The sequence below is a fragment of the Lepidochelys olivacea genome, assembly GCF_965140295.1.
Source record: "Lepidochelys olivacea isolate rLepOli2 genome assembly, chromosome: 6".
In the NCBI taxonomy this organism is placed as follows: domain Eukaryota; kingdom Metazoa; phylum Chordata; order Testudines; family Cheloniidae; genus Lepidochelys; species Lepidochelys olivacea.
Window position 1 is genome coordinate 6107933 of NC_140416.1, and position 20153 is coordinate 6128085.

At 47.1% G+C, this 20153-nt stretch overlaps 1 protein-coding gene across 1 annotated transcript in view; it reads left to right on the plus strand.

Moving 5' to 3' along the window:
• LOC311522489 (E3 ubiquitin-protein ligase rnf213-alpha-like) overlaps nt 1–20153 on the plus strand; it is a 175273-nt gene that overhangs the window by 28816 nt on the left and 126304 nt on the right. The window contains 5 exon segments of the mRNA XM_084631886.1: nt 2318–2384; nt 7944–7983; nt 9747–9926; nt 13406–13626; nt 15449–15714. Coding sequence (XP_084488012.1) covers nt 2318–2384; nt 7944–7983; nt 9747–9926; nt 13406–13626; nt 15449–15714 — 774 coding nt within the window.

Consider the following 20153-nt stretch of genomic DNA (forward strand, 5'->3'; position numbering starts at 1 on the left):
CGGCTGGCAGTCCTGGTCGCGACAGGCCTTCCTCCCGGTCAGGTTCCTCCTGGCCCAGGGCCTCCCCTGGGTTGGCAGCAGGATTGCGAGGGAGCAGCCTGCGTCCGTCTCCCTCCCTGGTGCTCTCGTCGCTGGGCAAAGGGCCCCGCCCTTTGTACTTCCTGTCCCACCCCTCCCCTTCTGGGGATTGGTGGAAGCTGGGTCTGGCCCCGCCCACTCAGGGTGAGAGGGTGGCTCTTTCCCTCTGGTTCGGAGGGAAGCCATCCTGGCTCCCTACACACTGAATCTGCATTTTTTTAACTGAACAAATGTTTAAGTAGAAAACTTTTGCCCAGCTCTGTTTGAGATCAGCTGTGCCTGGAGGAGGGTTCTCCATGTTGTTGATGTTGTTGTTTGTTGTGTAAAGCACAAAAGACACAATTCCCAACATTGCTCTAGCTTAACTATGGAGGTGTCTGTGGGAGGAAACTGTGGTAAAAGAAGAGTCTGTGGGAGGAAACTGTGGTAAAATATATAGTAAATATCTGGAAAGGAGGCTAAGCAGGAAGGGAGCAAAATTATCAGAATCCTGTGAGGAAAATCAGTGAGACCTAACCCAGCAAGGTGAATGGGAAATACCCCGGCAGAGAGAATTCAGCGATGATAAAGGCAAAGTAATGGACATTAGAAGGAGCAATTTCAAATACTGATACACCTTACAGGAGTTTATTGTAACTGTACCAGCTCAGAAAAAGTCCTTGGGTCCATTATAGACAGCTTAGTGAATACCTCTGCTCAAAATGCAGCTGTGTTCAAAAAAACAAACGAGATGTTCAGATGTAGTAGGACAGGATGGAGAATATTACAGAGACTGTTCTGATGCCTTTGTATAAACTAGTGTGGCTGCCCCATCTGGATACTGTGTGCAGTGCTGGGTCAATTAGTCTCCTGTGGGATATTGCAGAATTAGGGCAGGTCTACACATAAAACATGGCAGAGCTGTAGCTCTTCAGTGAAGACGCTACTATGCTTACAGGAGAGCTCCTGCTGGCGTAATTAATCCACCTCTGTGAGATTTGGTATCTGTGTCAGCAGGAAAAGTCCTCCCATTGACATAGTGCAGTCTACACCAGGATTAGGGTGTGGATTTTCACATCCCTGAGCGACTTAGTTATACTGATGTAAATTTATAGTGTAGACCTGGCCTTAGAGAGGTTCACAAAAGGGAGACGAGAATGATCAAGGGCCTGGAAATTATCTTCTATGAAGAGAGTTTGAAAAGACTGGGAGTGTGGTTCCTTTAGCGAGGAGATGGGTAAGAGGACACATGATAAAAGCCTGCACTGAGTGGTTTGGAGAAGGGAGATTGGTCACTTCTGTTCTCCCTGCCTCATAACAAAAGAACAAGAGTACGTTCAATGAAACTGAAAGTGAGAAATTCAAAACTGAACAAAGGAAATATTTATTCATACAATGTGTAATTAGCCTGTGGAACTCACTGTCACCATCTATCACCGAAGCCAAAAGCTTAGCAAGTTTCAAAGAAGAACTGGGCTTTTATAAAGATAATGAAAACATCAGGAGTTACTTCAGATTGGGGCACAATACGCAAGAGAATTAAATCTGCATCAGCTATTCTCTAAGTGCCTTGGGTAAGAAAGACATTTCCTCTGTGTTTTGTCCACATCAAACCCCAGGAACTAACCCACAGTTTAGGAGCCTACAAATTGCCAGACAGAATCAGACCCAAGGTCCATCTTGCCCAGTCCAAGCCCCAGGTACTTCAGGGGAAGGGATAAAAAACCCCACAGTAACAGATGTGGGGTAATCTGCCCACTATGCTAGAGTTCATCCTGGTCTCTGATAGCAAGAGTTTGGCTTAATTCCTGTGGCAGTGAGTTCCACAGACTAATCATATGTGGTGTGAAAAAGTATTTCTTTTGTTCAGTTTTGAAAATTCCACCTTGCAGTTTCCTATGTTACAGGATGGGGAGAACAGGTGTGACCAATTTCCCTTCTCCAACCTGGTCAGAATTTTATAAATTAAGAGTCCCGTAACTTTCACCATCAGGGTTGCCTCAGGATTAAAGCCCAGCCCTCTGGCACTACAATGAAAGCCAGACCCCCAAGACACCCATTTTACTGGGCTGCTTGCATCTCTCATTTTCAGTTAATGTAGAGATGACTCTCATGCCAGGAGTGCATTCCCTGCTGCACAGAGACAGGGAACAGGCCAATGCACTCCTTCCATCTCAGTTACACCGTAGGCCCTGCCGTTAAAGGGTCACCAATTTGGTGCTTTAACTGGTATTTATGTTTTAAAACTTTCTTTTCAAAGACCCAGAGCCCTGGCAGCTCAATGAGAGAGGAGGCAGTGGAGCTGGAGGAGAAATCCCACAGAGCAGGTAACCATTCCATTATATCAGCACAAACTTGTTCATCTGTCCTTGGCCCAAAGCTCTTTGATATCATCCTTGATGATCCAGAAGGAGATACAAAATCACTGCTGATGTCGTTCATAGATGACACAATCAGTGGGTAGTGAATAGTGGTGGAAGCAGAGCAGTTACACAGAGCATTCCAGATCAGCTGGGCCCATGGGCCCATGGGAACACGCATTTTAATACAGCCCAGGGGCAAGATTCAGGAACCAGCAACATAGGCCACACTTGCCAAATGGGGGCTGTATCCTTGAAAGCAGGAGCTCTGCCTGGGAAGGGCAGAAGGGGGTCCGGTAGAAACCTGCCTAACAGGAGCTCCCTGTGCGATGCTGTGCCTATGGTGGCAAGGCGATCCCTGGAGAGAGAAGCAGTGGGATATCGAGCAGGGGCAGAGGGGCCGGGTTACTTCTGTACATGGCATTAAAGAGATCGTTCCTGGAGACTGTGGCAGGTCTACACTACAAACGTACAGCACTGATACAGCTGGGCTGCTGTGGTGCTTCTGGTGAAGACACACTAAGTGGTGGGAGAGAGCCCTCCCATCCGCTTCATAGATCCACCTCCGCGAGAGGCGATGGCTATGCTGGTGGCAGCTCTCCTGCTGACATAGCGCTCGCTGTCCACACCGGTGCTTAGCTCGGTATAACTACATCACTCCGGGGTGTGGATTATACATACCCCGAAGTGACCTGGTTATACTGAAGTAATTTTGCAGTGTAGACCAGGGCTGTGTTCAGTTCTGGTGTCCACACAGATGGTAACCAACTGTTAAGGGTTCAGAAAAAAGCTGCAAGAACGATTTGAGGTCTGGAAACAAACTTTTAGTGAGAGACTCAGAAGCTCAATCTATTTAGCTCATCCCAGAGAAGGTTAAGAGGTGACTTGATCTCATAATCTACAAATACCTACATGGGAAGGAGATTTCTGATAGTGGAGAGCTCTTTAATCTAGTAGACCTAGGCAGAACATGACCCAGTGGCTGGGAGGTGAAGCTAGAAGAATACAGCCTGAAAATAAGAGGCCAATGTTTAACAGAGAGGGGAATCATTGGAACAACTCACCTAGGGAACATGGTGGATTCTCCATCACTTGGAGTCTGCTCCCTGCTGGTGTTCAGATCTGTGAATCTGTGATTTAAAAATCTGCCCAGTTTCCCCCTAAAGTCTGTTGAGCTGAAACATTTCTCCTTGGGGGCACAAGAAGCTGTCACTGTGTGTGGAGTCTCACCAACACACAGCTGCAGCCTGGTTCTTACAAGGACATCTATGAATGTAGGGCCTAGTAACTGGTGCCCATAGGGAGGGGATCTCTGCTTACAAGGCAAGGCAGCTGGTCTCCAGTGGCCTCAGGCATGGTGCAGGGAGGCATCTAGATCACGCCATGTGCCAAGAGATTTAGCACTAACAGCTCCTTCCCAGCTCTTCTCCTGGGGATGCCCCCCTTGATGGAGCTAAGGGATCTGTTCTTCCAAACCATCCCTTTCTCTCAGGTTTCAGAGTAGCAGCTGTGTTAGTCTGTATTCGCAAAAAGAAAAGGAGTACTTGTGACACCTTAGAGACTAACCAATTTATTTGAGCATAAGCTTTCGTGAGCTACAGCTCACTTCATCTGATGCATTCAGTGGAAAATACAGTGAGGAGATTTATATACACACAGAACATGAAAAAATGGGTGTTACCATACACACGGTAAGGAGAGTGATCACTTAAGATGAGCTATTACCAGCAGGACAGCGGCGGGGCGGGGGGCGGGGGGGGGAGAAAACCGGTTGTAGTGATAATGAAGGTGGGCCATTTCCAGCAGTTAACAAGTACGTCTGAGGAATAGTGGGGAGTGGGGGCGGGGGAAATATGGGAAAAAAGTTTTACTTTGCGTAATGACACATCCACTCCCCGTCTCTATTCAAGCCCAAGTTAATTGTGTCCAGTTTGCAAATTAATTCCAATTCAGCAGTCTCTCATTGGAGTCTGTTTTGGAAGTCTTTTTGTTGTAATATTTCGACTTTTAGGTCTGTAGTCGAGTGACCAGGGAGATTGAAGTGTTCTCCGACTGGTTTTTGAATGTTATAATGTTATAATGTTCATGAAAAAACTCGTACAGATACAGACAGACATCATCTTCCTTTCCAAATGCAAACAGATGGACATCGTACCAAAAGGACTGAAGGTAAAAAATCCATTACAATCTACATACCACACAGACTATGCTGACAGCTTGTGCCACACGCTCTCAAAGAAATTGCGGAACCACCTGATCAACATCCTCTATAGCAAACAGGGAAAGGTTAAGAATGAGCTCTCAAAACTGGATACTCTCATAAAAATCCAACCTTCCACACAAACTTCCTTGTGGCTGGACTTTACAAAAACTAGACAAGCCATTTAAAACACACACTTTAGTTCTCTACAAAAGAAAAAGGACACTAAACTATCTAAACTACTACATGCCACAAGAGGCCACAGCAATGGTTCCCTTAACCCACCCAGCAATATTGTTAATCTATCCAACTATACTCTTAGCCCAGCAGAAGAAGCTGTCCTATCTCGGGGCCTCTCCTTCTGCCCCTCCACCCCCACGAACATGATACAGTTCTGTGGTGACCTAGAATCCTATTTTCGACATCTGCGACTCAAGGAATATTTCCAACATACTAATCCACAGAGACCTTCCTACCAACACTACAAAAAGAAGGATTCTAGGTGGACTCCTCCTGAAGGTCGAAACAAAAGACTGGACTTCTACATAGAGTGCTTCCACCGACGTGCACTGGCTGAAATTGTGGAAAAGCAGCATCGCTTGCCCCATAACCTCAGCTGTGCAGAACACAATGCCATCCACAGCCTCAGAAACAACTCTGACATCATAATCAAAAAGGCTGACAAAGGAGATTCTGTCGTCATCATCAGTAGGTCGGAATACGAACAAGAGGCTGCTCGGCAGCTCTCCAACACCACTTTCTACAAGCCATTACCATCTGATCCCACTGAGGGTTACCAAAAGAAACTACAGCATTTGCTCAAGAAACTCCCTGAAAAAGCACAAGAACAAATCCACACAGACATACCCCTGGAACCCCGACCTGGGGCATTCTATCTGCTACCCAAGATCCATAAACCTGGAAATCCTGGACGCCCTATCATCTCAGGCATTGGCACCCTGACAGCAGGATTGTCTGGCTATGTAGACTCCCTCCTCAGGCTCTACGCTACCAGCACTCCCAGCTATCTTCGAGACACCACTGACTTCCTGAGGAAACTACAATCCATCGGTGATCTTCCTGAAAACACCATCCTGGCCACGATGGATGTAGAAGCCCTCTACACCAACATTCCACACAAAGATGGACTACAAGCCGTCAGGAACAGTTTCCCCGATAATGTCACGGCAAACCTGGTGGCTGAACTTTGTGACTTTGTCCTCACCCATAACTATTTCACATTTGGGGACAATGTATACCTTCAAATCAGCGGCACTGCTATGGGTACCCGCATGGCCCCACAGTATGCCAACATTTTTATGGCTGACTTAGAACAATGCTTCCTCAGCTCTCATCCCCTAATGCCCCTACTCTACTTGTGCTATATTGATGACATCTTCATCATCTGGACCCATGGAAAAAAGCCCTTGAGGAATTCCACCATGATTTCAACAATTTCCATCCCACCATCAACCTCAGCGTGGACCAGTCCAAACAAGAGATCCACTTCCTGGACACTACAGTGCTAATAAACGATGGTCACCTAAACACCTATACCGGAAACCTACTGACCGCTATTCCTACCTACATGCCTCCAGCTTTCACCCAGATCACACCACACGATCCATTGTCTACAGCCAAGCTCTACGATACAACCGCATTTGCTCCAACCCCTCAGACAGAGACAAACACCTACAAGATCTCTATCAAGCATTCTTACAACTACAATACCCACCTGCTGAAGTGAAGAAATAAATTGACAGAGCCAGAAGAGTACCCAGATGTCACCTACTACAGGACAGGCCCAACAAAGAAAATAACAGAACGCCACTAGCCATCACCTTCAGCCCCCAACTAAAACCTCTCCAACACATCATCAAGGATCTACAACCTATCCTGATGGACGACCCATCACTCTCACAAATCTTGGGAGACAGGCCAGTCCTTGCCTACAGACAGCCCCCCAACCTGAAGCAAATACTCACCAACAACCACACACCACACAACAGAACCACTAACCCAGGAACCTATCGTTGCAACAAAGCCCATTGCCAACTGTGTCCACATATCTATTCAGGGGACACCATCATAGGGCCTAATCACATCAACCATACTATCAGAGGCTCGTTCACCTGCACATCTACCAATGTGATATATGCCACCATGTGCCAGCAATGCCCCTCTGCCATGTACATTGGCCAAACTGGACAGTCTCTATGTAAAAGAATAAATGGACACAAATCAGACGTCAAGAATTATAACATTCAAAAACCAGTCGGAGAACACTTCAATCTCCCTGGTCACTCGATTACAGACCTAAAAGTCGAAATATTACAACAAAAAGACTTCCAAAACAGACTCCAACAAGAGACTGCTGAATTGGAATTAATTTGCAAACTGGATACAATTAACTTGGGCTTGAATAGATACTGGGAGTGGATGTGTCATTACACAAAGTAAAACTTTTTTCCCATATTTCCTCCCCCCACCCCATTCCTCAGACGTTCCTGTTAACTGCTGGAAATGGCCCACCTTCATTATCACTACAAAAGGTTTTCTCCCCCCTCCCCCCCGCTCTCCTGCTGGTAATAGCTCATCTTAAGTGATCACTCTCCTTACCGTGTGTATGGTAACACCCATTTTTTCATGTTCTGTGTGTATATAAATCTCCTCACTGTATTTTCCACTGAATGCATCGGATGAAGTGAGCTGTAGCTCACGAAAGCTTATGCTCAAATAAATTGGTTAGTCTTTAAGGTGCCACAAGTACTCCTTCCCTTTCTCTCAGTGACTCCTACTCTGTTCATCTGCTCCCCAGATGAACTTTAGCTTTAGCTGAGAGTGTGAACAAAATATTTTAATGGGACTTTTTTTCTTCAATTTTACTATAATGAAAGAAAACTTTATCTGCTGCAAATGTGACAGCCAACACATTGGGGATTTAACTGGGGCCCTCCAGAGCTAAAAGCACGTGCTGCTACAGCTTGAGCTATACAGCTAACTGTGCCTGAATGGGGCTACAACAGGCCCATATCCTCTGTGGATTGGGCACAAATTGGGACCTGTCTCTCACACTCACCAGTGGATTACCCACTAGCTAAAGAAATGAAGTTGGGTGAAGGGCAACAAGACGATTGGAGCAGCAGATGTCAAATGCATTCTACTGACCGCATGCGAGCTAAGGTGTAACAAAGTATTTTGAGGCACTTCGACCTGTGACCAGGCCCCATTTTTGTACTTTGAAGTTTCTTTCCTTTGTTTTAAGCATGTGAAACTTTTCCTCACCCTTTGCAAGTTTAACTGAAAGCTCTTTATAAAAATTGCAGATCGCAAGGGAAATGAAGAGACCTCAACATCGGATCAGAGGTTTGTTGCATTGTTCAGAAATGGATGTTGTGAAGCAGACTCAGTGCAAATAAGAGTGTAAAAGAAGCCGATTTTGCTTGAAAATCAAGGAAGCTTGAGACCCGAGAGTTAAGTGCTGCATAGTGAGCTCTCACTGCGCTGCTATTGTTACTTGAGCCAGCTTTGATCTAACCCTAACCCTCGCTATATCAAAACTAGCTTGGGTACACCTACGTAAGCTGCAATTGCATTTCCTGACTGCAGCGTAGCCATAGCCTCTCTGTCTTCCTTTTAAACAGCACCCAGCACAATGGGACCCCGTGAGGCATCTCAGTGCTACCATAATATAAATGGTCACCCATAATATTCATAATTGAGTCATTTGTGAAAGAATATGAAGTAGGAGCAGGGAGGGGCATTGTGTATGGCATTGGTGAAACCATGACTGGATCCTGTGTCCAGTTCTGGTGTCCACGCCTCAAACAGGATGCTGCCAAATTTTTAAGGTTTCAGAGAAGAGGTACAAGAACAATTCAGGATCTGGAAAACCTGCCTTGGAGTGAGAGACTGAAGCAGCTCAATCCATTCAGTTAAGAAGGTGAAGAGGGGATGTGATCCCGGTCCACAAGCACTGACATGGGAATGGGATTTCTGAGAGCAGAGGGGTCTTTAACCTCCAGACAAAGGCAGAGCCAGAACCACTGGCTAGGAGTTGAGGAGAGACAAATTCAGACTGGCAGTAAGGAGACCATGTTCAACAAGGAGGGGAATTAACTCTTGCAATGGCTCCCTGAGGGGTGGTGTGGCTTCTCCATTACTGGGAGTGTGTCAGTGGAGATGGGGCATCTCCACTCCAGCTCAGGCAGGAGTTTTTGGGCCAGAGGCAGGAATCATTGCGCGAGATTACATGGGCCAGGCTGGATGCATTCTCTGTCCTTAAACCTTTGAATAGTTTTGGTAGCATGTGTAGGAGAGCCTTGATTTAACCCACAGAAATGTTATGGGGGCACCAAGAGCCAATCTGCAATTAAGCTGTGTTCACTTTTTGAGTTAAAGTAGAGCTTCAGGGCCTGATTGCCCATGTCCTTGCCCCTTGTGTACTCATTTACCACTATGTACACTGAGTGCAGAATAGGTAGGACATGCTCCCATGCCCATCAGCTAGCCTTTTCCACCTGCTTTGCACTCTTACAAGAAGACAGAATGAAAAGACTCAGGTTGCTTACCTTGGAAAGGAGACCTGGAAGAGGGGCACGGTGAAAGTATATAAAATACATATACAGAGAAAGGTTTATTCTCCCAGATGGGGAACTGAGCCACAGGGTATTATTATTTATTACAGCTGTATGTAGGGACCAACCAAAGTTGGGCTCCATTGTGCTATACAGATAGAGACAGGCCCTGCCCCAAAGGGCTCATAATTTAAGTAGATAGGACAGGGGAGGAGTTGAGATGCCATGTACAGCAGAGAGATGGTTGGCAAATGTCACGTTAGGGTCACGTGCTTTTGTTTGGGGTAGGTTTTGTTAGGAAGTGATTACTTAGAAGGCTAAGGGGGCAAGGGGCGGGCAGGGGCAGATGGAATCTCTTGCCTAAGGTTATGCAAGATCTGTACCCAGGTCCCCTAAGCCCCTCTTCCCTGCCTTAACTCCAAATCATCTCTCCTCTCTTTTGGGCAGAGTTGGGGAGAGTGGAGGGGTCCAGATGCTGAGGGTTTTCATGCCTGGGGGGCTGTGTGGAAGATGGCACAGAGATTATCTTATGCCATTTTAATTTTTTTCTAGCATTTTACTGGAAAATCCATATTTTACAAACACAAGATGCGCATTGGAGGAGATGATGACTCTGGAGTTTGTTGTCATATGGTCTAAAATTTTTGTGTTTGATGAAAACCTTGACAAGATTGTTGTTGCAGCCTACATGGGTCCCAGGAGATACGGAGAAATTGCTAGGATGAAAAAAAGGTAAAACGATGCCAGAGTTGGATTACACTGACGGGTCATTTGATCTTTCTTGGTGCGGGGAAGAATGTGATAATGAGACACATTTCAGGCAGCAGGTGGGGAAATCCCACAGGTAAAGTCACCTCTGGCCTGTAGAAACCAACTTGCACTGGGAATGTTACTCCATCACTCAGGAGGAGTAGCCATGATGAAATGCAAGGGCAGAATCAAATGTCCACCACCACAGCTCCATTTGGCACCCCTCCAGGTGGAGACATTGGCAACTGTCACCTCTCTGTTCCCCCACTCCTAGGAGCAGTCTTGGGGTGGCTTGACCCCTGGCACAACTTAGGGCAGCTCTAACTTGTATGGACTGGAACAACCAGCCTGGGATTGCTGGGGAGCAAAATGACCTGCCACACCCCCTTTCGTGTCCACTATGGGTAGGTGCAGGAGTCAAAATGAAGTGGCACAGAGCCAATTAGGACAGCTAGCTATATCCCTGCAGCAGGGGGAGAGCTGTATCCAGCTCCAGTGAGCCATAGAATCATAGAATCATAGAATATCAGGGTTGGAAGGGACCCCAGAAGGTCATCTAGTCCAACCCCCTGCTCAAAGCAGGACCAATTCCCAGTTAAATCATCCCAGCCAGGGCTTTGTCAAGCCATGGGAGGATTGTAAGAGCCAACACACTGGGGATTGAACCAGGGACCCTCCGGAATGAAAAGCCTATGCTGCTACAGCTTGAACTAACACCCCATAGCCGGTGGCTGCAGCAGATTCGTTTCCTGTGTGGATTGGCAGAGAGGGGACACTAACACTCGCTCACCATGGGGTTATACAGCAGGAAGGAGATGGGGGCTGAGGATTTGGCCTCTACATAATCCACTGATCTGCGGCCAACATTTTGCAAAATGGCCTTGGAGCGCAAGTGCCTCAGTTGCTGTGGGGTGGGCTTAGCCTGAGGCCTGTAGGCCCTGATATTCAGAGGGGCTGCAACCCACAGCCCTAATTACAGTCAGTGGGGGCTGCAGGGGCTCGTACCCTGCCCTGTAAATCAGGCCCAAGGTGCCTCATGTCAGCTCCACTTCCCCCAAAACGGAGACGCTCACAATCAGAGGCTGCATCTGACAACTTTAGCTTGGGGGGGGTTAATCAAGGTTACATGTCAGATGCGCCAGGAAAGCCAGACTCCAGGACATACTGATACCTAGAGGGCAGTCAATGCAACTACATAGGAGTGAGGTGGGTTCTCCATCACTGGGCATCTGTTAACGGAGATGGGGTTTCTCTTTCTTAAACCTTTGCTTTAGCTCACCCAGAAGTTTTTGGGCTGGAGGCAGGAACCACTGGGGGAGATTCTGGGTTAAGCAGGAAGCCAGGCTGATAGGCACAATGGGCCCTGCTGGCCTTGACATCTATGAATTTGTGGGTTACTTTAACAGCTTGACCCCTAAGCACTATATCTCTTGGCCCCGTTGCACATGGTTGATAAGGAAGGTTTTGGCAAAAATGCCAAACGTCCACCTCCAATGTGAGAGGGAGACCACACAAAAAAGAAATAGCAGCAGCAGCTGGAGAAAGGCAGAATTAAAAAAGGAGAAATAAAGGAATTACCCATGTTGCTCTAAACACCACCAGGCTTGGCATAAAACTGGCCTGGGGATCAAGGATTTTCTCAGAGCAGCCATCCACACGGCATACAGTGGGGACTGGGCCTTAATGTTTTTCACAAGGTTTCAAACACAGTGAAATTTGAACATCTGAATGTTCTTTTGCTTATTCCTTTTTCTAATGGGTGGGGGCCTGGTTTGCGGGGACAGATCTTCTTTCTCCTAAGTTCTTGTCTGACATGTTTCCTCTCTGAGTGCACTCTGATCACCAGTTCCTTCAGCCTGCTCTGCCTCTTTCCAGTGTGTGGTTGTCACGAGGTAACACACTTTAGTTCAGTTCGAGCAACTTTTCCATGGAGAGCAGAACTTAGGTGCCTGTAAGAATCTGGCCCTAACCATGCAGATAAGCACCCAGATGGATTTTGAAAATCTGCATCGTCAAGCACCTAAATACCTGTAAGAATCTGCCCCTGAGTCCTTCAGTTCGAGTGGTAGAGGCTTATGGTCTGAGTGCTGAACATTCCAGATACAAACCCTGCACTCAGCCCATGATGGTGCATATCCAAAGAAGCCCATTAAAGTTACTGGAGTAATGGAGTAACACTGGTTTAACAGAGAATAATCAGGCTCGTTGTATATGTGTCTTTATCATTACCAAGTTGATTGAATTAGGCCTCAATCTTGCAGTATCACCATTACCAAGCTTTAAAGAATCAAAAACCTGTTGGAGTTGTTGTTTATGCAGGGTGTTACCACGATACTAATTTAACCATAAATTCCTTTATTAAATCCAAATGCCAAATGACACCTATATGTTTCCTCTAAACATGCCTTAAAAACCTAAATAATAAGAAATGTACTATATCCAAATAGTAACTAAACATTTATGAGCATTTGATCAAGATACTTACAAATGGACTGGACCTAGGGGTGTTTAGATCCATATCGATCAGCTCCAGCTTGGTCGGGCAGGTGTGAGCAAAGAGCCCTTCAAGAGTTTTACTTTTTTATACTTTAACAAACAAGTGATGTCAATGGCCATTAGCCGATCTTAGCTAAGGCCAGATGAAGCAGTTTTATTATAATACGTAAAACAAACTTATGTAGCCAATTATTTATTGCATCTGGTACCCAGAAAACCATGTTTTATTTCTCTTACTTCAACCCAAACCTTAAATAGGATAACACCGGTATTTCGAAGGCTCACTGCAAGTTTAACACAAAAACTCTTCTTTCTCAAGATCTCATTCTTTTTGGACACATACTTCGGGCCCATTGCTTATGCTAATATCCCAACTCAATTTAAAACCATAGTTCCCACAAGCCTCCCCCCCCCATCTTGAAATTGGCTTAAAATCATGAATTTTTTTTTAAAATGTTAAATCTGGAGTTTCTGTTTGCTTCCTGGTGCCAGAGCATTTAGAATCAGCATTGTCATGTTTTTCTCAGCAACTGTGAGGGCTAGAAGCGTATGTTAAAAAAGAAAAGAAAGCTGAGGTTCTCAGCTAATAAATAATCAGAAAGTCCTCAAAAATCATGAGATTGGCTTAAAATTTATGAGAGTTTTACAAAATAAATGCCATGGGTTCATTCTATTTATCCTCTGGTTTCTGAGCCTTTACAGGGGTCTTGGTCACATTTTCAAGCTCTTCTGAGCAGTCACGAGGGCTAGAATCTTACTTTTTGTTTTAATGAGAGCTGAGATTCTCAGCTTGCAATAATATTCTGAGGGCTGGTAACTCTGGTCTTGTCGCACTGACCTCATTGCAGAATCGATGCCTTATTGGGGTTTGATCATGATCCCACTGAGGGCAAGGGGAGGTCAACTGGAGCTCTTTATGATTTAAAATAAACAGCCAACTCTTCTGTTTTGTTTTAATTTCCTAGTGTCAGCAACAAGTATGGGATGCTTACGGTATGTGAAGCAAAAGTTCCTGTTTCGGATCTACAAAGCAGACAACCCATCTATTATAAATATGGGGTTATTGACATGCACAGTAGTAAAAGACCAATTCAGTTAGAGCATATTTATAAAACAGTGCAAAAAAAAGAAAAGGCTGAGTTCCACCGAGTTCTAATTGTGCCCGATTCGGCCATCAAAGCAGGAGGTAAGAATCACATTTTGCACTGCGATAAATGATGATGACTGGAGCTCTCAGGTGCTTCTACAATATAAATAATTAGAGATGGTTGGAAAATGAGGCTTTTGTCTCAAGAAAAAATAATTTTTCATTCTGTATAAGCTGAAATCTGAAAAATTTGGGGTTGTCAGCCATAACAGTTTAGTTTTCAGGGTTTGGGTTTTCCAATGAAAATTAAAAAAAAAAAAAACAAGGGAAATAAGACATTTTCAGTGCAATTTTTTGTTTGGTTGACAACCCAATTTCACATCAAAAATAAATTTAGGCGGAAACATTTCCGAACAGCCCAATAAGTAATGAATATTTTGGTTTGGGGAGACAGTACCTAGCAGAGATTCCAGGGGCACGTGGGATGTGCCCAACCCTTTGGGTTAGGTTTTTTTCCCGAAAAAATATATTCTTTAGGCAATGGTTCTGGAATGTTTTTTACTGTGTGTGCGTGTGGGGCGGGGGAAGCTGAAAGCCAGTAGTCCTCCCACCAAACTTTTTACCTTACCCCCTTACTCCTGTCAATGCCCCCCACTCCCCAGAGCTGGGCCGCCAGGAGCACAGCCATGGCTCTGGGGACAGGGGGATGAGAACAGGGGTGAGGGGGCCAAGGCTGGGACCCTGTGTTCGGACTTCAGGTGTGGGGCCATGAACAGAGCCCTGGCCATGGGGTCGGTGGCAGCCAGGAGCTAAGCCTCTGGGCGCGGGATCAGGAGCAGAGGGACTCCAGGTGTGGGGCCAGGAGAAGAGCCCTGGATACTGAGCCGGCAGTGCTGGGACCCTGGACGTGGAGTGGTGGGTGGGATCTGCACAAAAGCTGGCAGTGCTGCGGTACCCCCCCACCTCCATTCACACACCCATAGTTCCCATGCCTATGTCTTTAGGAATTATTTTGGGGCAGCTCTCTGGTCTGTATTGGACAGAAAGTCAGACTAGATGATCACAGTGCTCCCTTTTGGCCTTGGAATCCATGAATCTATGAATCTACACACCTTCCTGAGCTGTAGCTTACTCGCTCCTTTGTGTTAGTCCTATAATGCGAGCTGGGACATGGGAAGGAGATGGAACTATGGCCTGGCCATCTTCTCTAGACTCAAGTCCTGTTGTGCTATCCACATTTCCAGTTCTGGTGTCTGCATTTCCAAAAGGATTTTGACCAATTGGAGAGGGCACAAGAGAAGAGCTATGAGAACATTTCAAAGTCTGGGAATACCTGCCTTAGCATGAGAGATTTTATTTATCCAAGAGAAGGTTAAGAGAGGACATGATCCTGATCTACAAGCACCTACATGGGGGAGAGATTTCTGAGAGGAGAGGGCAGTTTAACCTCACAAACAAAGGCAGACCTAGATCCATTGGCTGGAACTTCATGGGAGACCATTTCAGTCTGGGAATAAGGGGACAGTGTTTACCAGGAAAGAGAAATAGCCATTGCAACAGCTCCCATATGACGGGATGGATTCTGCATCACTGAGAATCTGTCAGTGGAGATGGGGCGTCTCCCTCTCAAAGTTCCGCGCTAGCTCAGCCAGGAGTTACTGGGCTGGAGGCAGGAATCGCTGGGGAAGATTCTCTGGCCTGGGTTAGGCAGGAGGGTGGCCTGGATAGGCACAATGGGCCTTGCTTGGCCTTAGAATCGATGAATCTATTAAATGAATGGTGCAAACAGCACTATAAAATATCAAATGAAAACATTAACTCTGACAGATTGTGGACTATTACCTCCCACAATCTTGCCCCCTGCAAGTTTGAAGGTTTACAGGCATTTATTTGAAGGCTTACAATGTTTATTTCTCATTAGGAGTGTGGACCCAATTTGATTACATCTGTCAGTTTCAAGAAAAGTTCTGGAAAGACTCTTTCTCAATAGGAATGTCCAAAGAGAATGATAGCAAGTCTCTTCTGCAGTTCCTGGAAAATGAGCTATACCAAGAACTTTATCTCCGAAAGGACTTTGGTGACGTGGAAAGGAAGCTTCACTGCTACCAGGAGTGCTTCAAAAGCAGGAGCATCGGTGATGCAGAGGAAAAAATAATTTATCGTGAAACTGACTTTGACGAGAGAAAGGTAAGGGAGCAGTGCCCATCTCTCATGGCAGCTCCACAATGGCTGGAAAGGCCCCCACTGAACCTTTCTGGAGATAGCTGTACATGCGCATGGCGCATTGACAATCATCAGAGAATCATTAAAAACTGGGAGTTATATATATATATACTGCTCTTTCCTTCTCTAGCCTTGAGCCCTGCTCCAAAGATCACTGGAGTTATGGGAGTCTTTCCATTGACTTTGTGGGCTTTGGATGAGATCCTAACAGCCCAGTCTAGCTCCTGTTGAAATGGAAGGATTTCCATCTGCTTTAATGGGAGCTGGATTGGACTGCCACTGGGATCATCTCTACCAGATTGGGACCTGATGGGGGCTGGAGATGTGTCATGGCATTTTTTTTAATCAAAAATCACAGAGCAGTCATGGTAAATTTAATAAAATTCACAGGTTTAGTGTTTGCTCCATGAATTTGGATAAATGATGCCCTGACAAATGAGGGGGCATTGAACACCTATAGCAGCCCTCTCTGCTTCAGCACTGCAACCCTAATCTCAGCTCAGTGAGGAAGGAAAAATGAGCCTGTCCTACACTCAGCCAAGGCAGCTCCTGTGTGACTGGTCACTCTGGATGTTTTGAGCTAGTGCATTCAGGGTGGCAGGTTTGTAGAATTTTTGGTGGTGCCTAGAACGGGTCCAAGTCCCACCCCCAAGGCTCTGGGCGGAGTTTGGGTATAGGAGTGGGTTTGGGGTGCAGGCTCTGGGAGAGAGTTGAGTGCAGGGTGCGGGCTCTAGGCTTCGGCAGGGTATTGGGGTGCAGGCTGTGGGAGGGAGTTTGGGTGCAGGCTCTGGGCTGGGGCAAGGAATTGGGGTGTGGGCTCTGCGAGTGAGTTTGGGTGCGGGAGCAGGCTGCAGGAGGAGTGTGGCGCTTACCTGGGGCAGCTCCCGTAAGTGACCCCCCACCCCCGGCAGCAGCTCCTAGGTGGGGCAGGGGGTCTCCGCACGCTGTTGCCCGCAGGCACCATCCCCGCAGCTCCCATTGGCCGCAGGGGCGCTTGGGGTGGGGGCACTACACAGAGACACCACACACACACCCTGCCCAAGGGCCGCAGCCACCTGGAGCGGAGTGGGTGGGCAGGAAGCCGCTTTAGCCTCGCTACTCTGCCAGTGGTGGCAGCGAAAATCACCCGGGGGCAGCAGGTGGGTCCGGGGGAGGCACGCAAGGGCGGCAGCAGGCGGGGCTGCGGGAGAGACCCATACTGAACTTTGGTGGAGCTGGGTCCTGTGCTCTAAATATTGGTGGAGCACGGGCACCACCGGCCCATACAACTCGCTGCCCATGAGTGCATTTGGTTGCAGCACTATTTGCGCAGGTTTGGCTCTGCTGCCTCCCCATTGTGTGCTGAGCCAGTGACTCACCTTCAGAAAGGTATAGACTAACTGAGAAATCACGGTGTCTGGGCCTTTTTCTGCACTGTAACAAACCTGCAGCCCTAATGTAAGGGCCTGGGGACTAGACCCTAGGTCTGCAGAGCCTGGGTCAGCTGATATTCCCACAGTACCACTAGGAGGCCATGCAAGGGCACAGCCAGGGAGAGTTGTGGAGAGTAGGTGCCTCAGGACTTACTGCCCACAAGAGCCAGAATGACAGTATCCTGCAGCCCCCAGATTGGCTAAGTGCCCCTATTAACCCCGGAGTTGCCCTAGGAATTTGTCTGGGAAACCACACAGATCTTGGCCTGCTGCAATGCCAGACTTTGCTTTGTCTCCTGGTCTGTGACTCCAGCCTGACTTTGACCCTGATTCCTGCCTCACCATTTTAACCTGGTACTACCTTTGATTTCCAGTCTCCAACCACAGCCTAGGAGGGAGATTGGGTGCAGGAGGGGACTCCAGGCTGGGGCAGAGGGTTGGAGTGCAGGAACGGGCATGGGGTGCTGGCTCTGGGAGGGGGGTCAGGGCTGGCACAGGGGGTACAGGGTGTAGGAGGGGTACAGGATGCAGGAGGGGGTATGGGGTGCTGTCTCTGGGAGGGGGCTCGGGGCAGGGGCTTGGGGTGCAAGAAGGGGTATGAGGGGCTGGCTCTGGGAGGGGTCTCAGGGTAGGGCTTAGGGTGCAGGAGGCATATGGGGTGCTGGCTCCAGGTGGGGGTGCAGGAGCGGGCAGCACTTACTTCAGGCAGCCCTGGCTCCACACCGCTCCTGAAAGGGGCCAACTCATCTTGTGGCCCCTGCGGGAGCACGTGGCTCTGCACTCTGCTCCTCTCTGCAGGCACTGCCCCTGCAACTCCCAATGGCCACGGTTCCCCATTCCCGGCCAATGGGAGCCCTGGAGGGGCGGTGCTTGCTGGCAGGAGCAGTGCATGGAGACCTCTGCTTCCCACCCCAGGGTTGCAGGGGTGTGATGGCTGCTTCCGGGAGTGGCGTAGGGCTGGGGCAGGCAGGGAGCCTCAGGGAACCTGTGCTGCTGGAGATCGCCGGAGATCATGATCAACAGGGAGCCGAACTTTAGGTCCATGGGATCTGCCACTGGCTCGCAGGCCTTGCAGTGAAGAACACTGAACTAGGTTGTTCTCAGTGGTGGCAGATGACAGAACAAGGAGCAATGGTCTCAAGTTGCTGTACGGGAGGTCTCGGTTGGATATTAGGAAAAACTATTTCACTAGGAGGGTGGTGAAGTACTGGAATGGGTTACCTAGGGAGGTGGTGGAATCTCCTTCCTTAGAGGTTTTTAAGGCCCAGCTTGACAAAGCCCTGGCTGGGATGATTTAGTTGGTGTTGGTCCTGCTTTGAGCAGGCGGTTGGACTAGATGACCTCCTGCAGTTTCTTCCAACCCTAATCTTCTTCTTCTATGACTAGTTTCTGGGGGTTTAGAAAACATAGAACACAGTGAGTACTGTCACGTTGTCTGGAATGGCTCAGAACTGTGAGTGATGACCTCAAAACAGACTGTCAGAAAACAGGGCAGAAAACTGGTGGTGTGTCCTACAATTAGATTTCACCAAGTAAGTGACAAATGTGAACTCTTGGATCACTATACCAGTCTTACCATGGAGTCACAGACAGTCCCCTTAGACTCTCCAGTCTATCTTGCCACCCAGATAACCTACACTTTGTGATAAATGGTCACTTAAACCAAAAATAACATCACATCAAGTTGTTCCCAGTCCCAAGAGACCAGTCACTTACCCCAGATCAATAGGTACTTCAGATCTTACACCAAAGACAATGCTGGCAGCCAATTCTGTAGTAAACTAAAAGTTTATTTGCTGAGAAAAGGAAATGAGAGTTATTGAGAGGTTTAAAGCAGGTAAAAGAAATGTACAGGTGAGTCACAGTTTGTAATTCCAAATGGTGGCAGTGATGTAATAAACTGCCAGTTTCCCAAAAGTCTTTCAGGGTACTCAGACTGTCTCTGGGGATTTCTGCTTTGCATCTGGTAAACTTCCCAATAAGAGTCCAAACAGTCCAGAGATGCAGGATCCTTCCTTGAATCCATATTCATAGCTTCTTCTGACAGAAAGCAAGCTGACAGTGTCTATACTCATGTGGTCTTTTCCTTTGATGATGGAGAGCGAAGAATCCATTTTGGGTCCTTGATCTCTGATCATCACACACACAGACCACTTGCTTTGAAATTGGCCTTTTTTTTCATTTGCATTCCACAAAGCTTCATTCGCGTTTGATTGGTTATTTAGTTACGGGGCATACACAATGTAAATATTTGCTGTTATAACAGGATACAGGTATATAAAAGCAATGCAAGTGACATTCCACTAGATTTCATTAAGTTTAAGTTTCAACACTGCATACACACTTACTCATTTAATACCCACTTTGATCTACTAACACACAAGTGAATTGGCCTGTGGCTCTGGCATGAGCTGGCACCTGGTCAGCCAGGGTTACAAGCACCACTAGGGCTCACCAACTATTGAAAGGGATGCTACCACATTAGACACTACTGCTCCAGTGCCATCTGGGAAAGTGACACCAACTAGCTTTACAGGCAAAGATGCAGTGTAGGGTAAGGACCTTTCCACATGCTATAAGCTTCGGTGTGTGGAGCAGCACCATTTCTGTCCATTGTGTAACAGTTCATTCAGGGGCTGTGTCAAGGTTCCTTCCCCACTCTGAACTCTAGGGTACAGATGTGGGGACCTGCATGAAAACCTCCTAAGCTTACTTTTACCAGCTTAGGTTAAAACTTCCCCAAGGTACAAATTATTTTACCCTTGGATTTCCACTGCCACCACCAAACTTTATCGGGGTTCCTGAAAAAACGTAGTTTGGACACGTCTTTCCCAGCAAAATCCTCCCAACCCTTGCACCCCACTTCCTGGGGAAGGTTTGGTAAAAATCCTCACCAATTTGCATAGGTGACCACAGACCCAAACCCTTGGGTCTTAGAACAATGAAAAAGCATTCAGTTTTCTTACAAGAAGACTTTTAATAGAAGTAAAA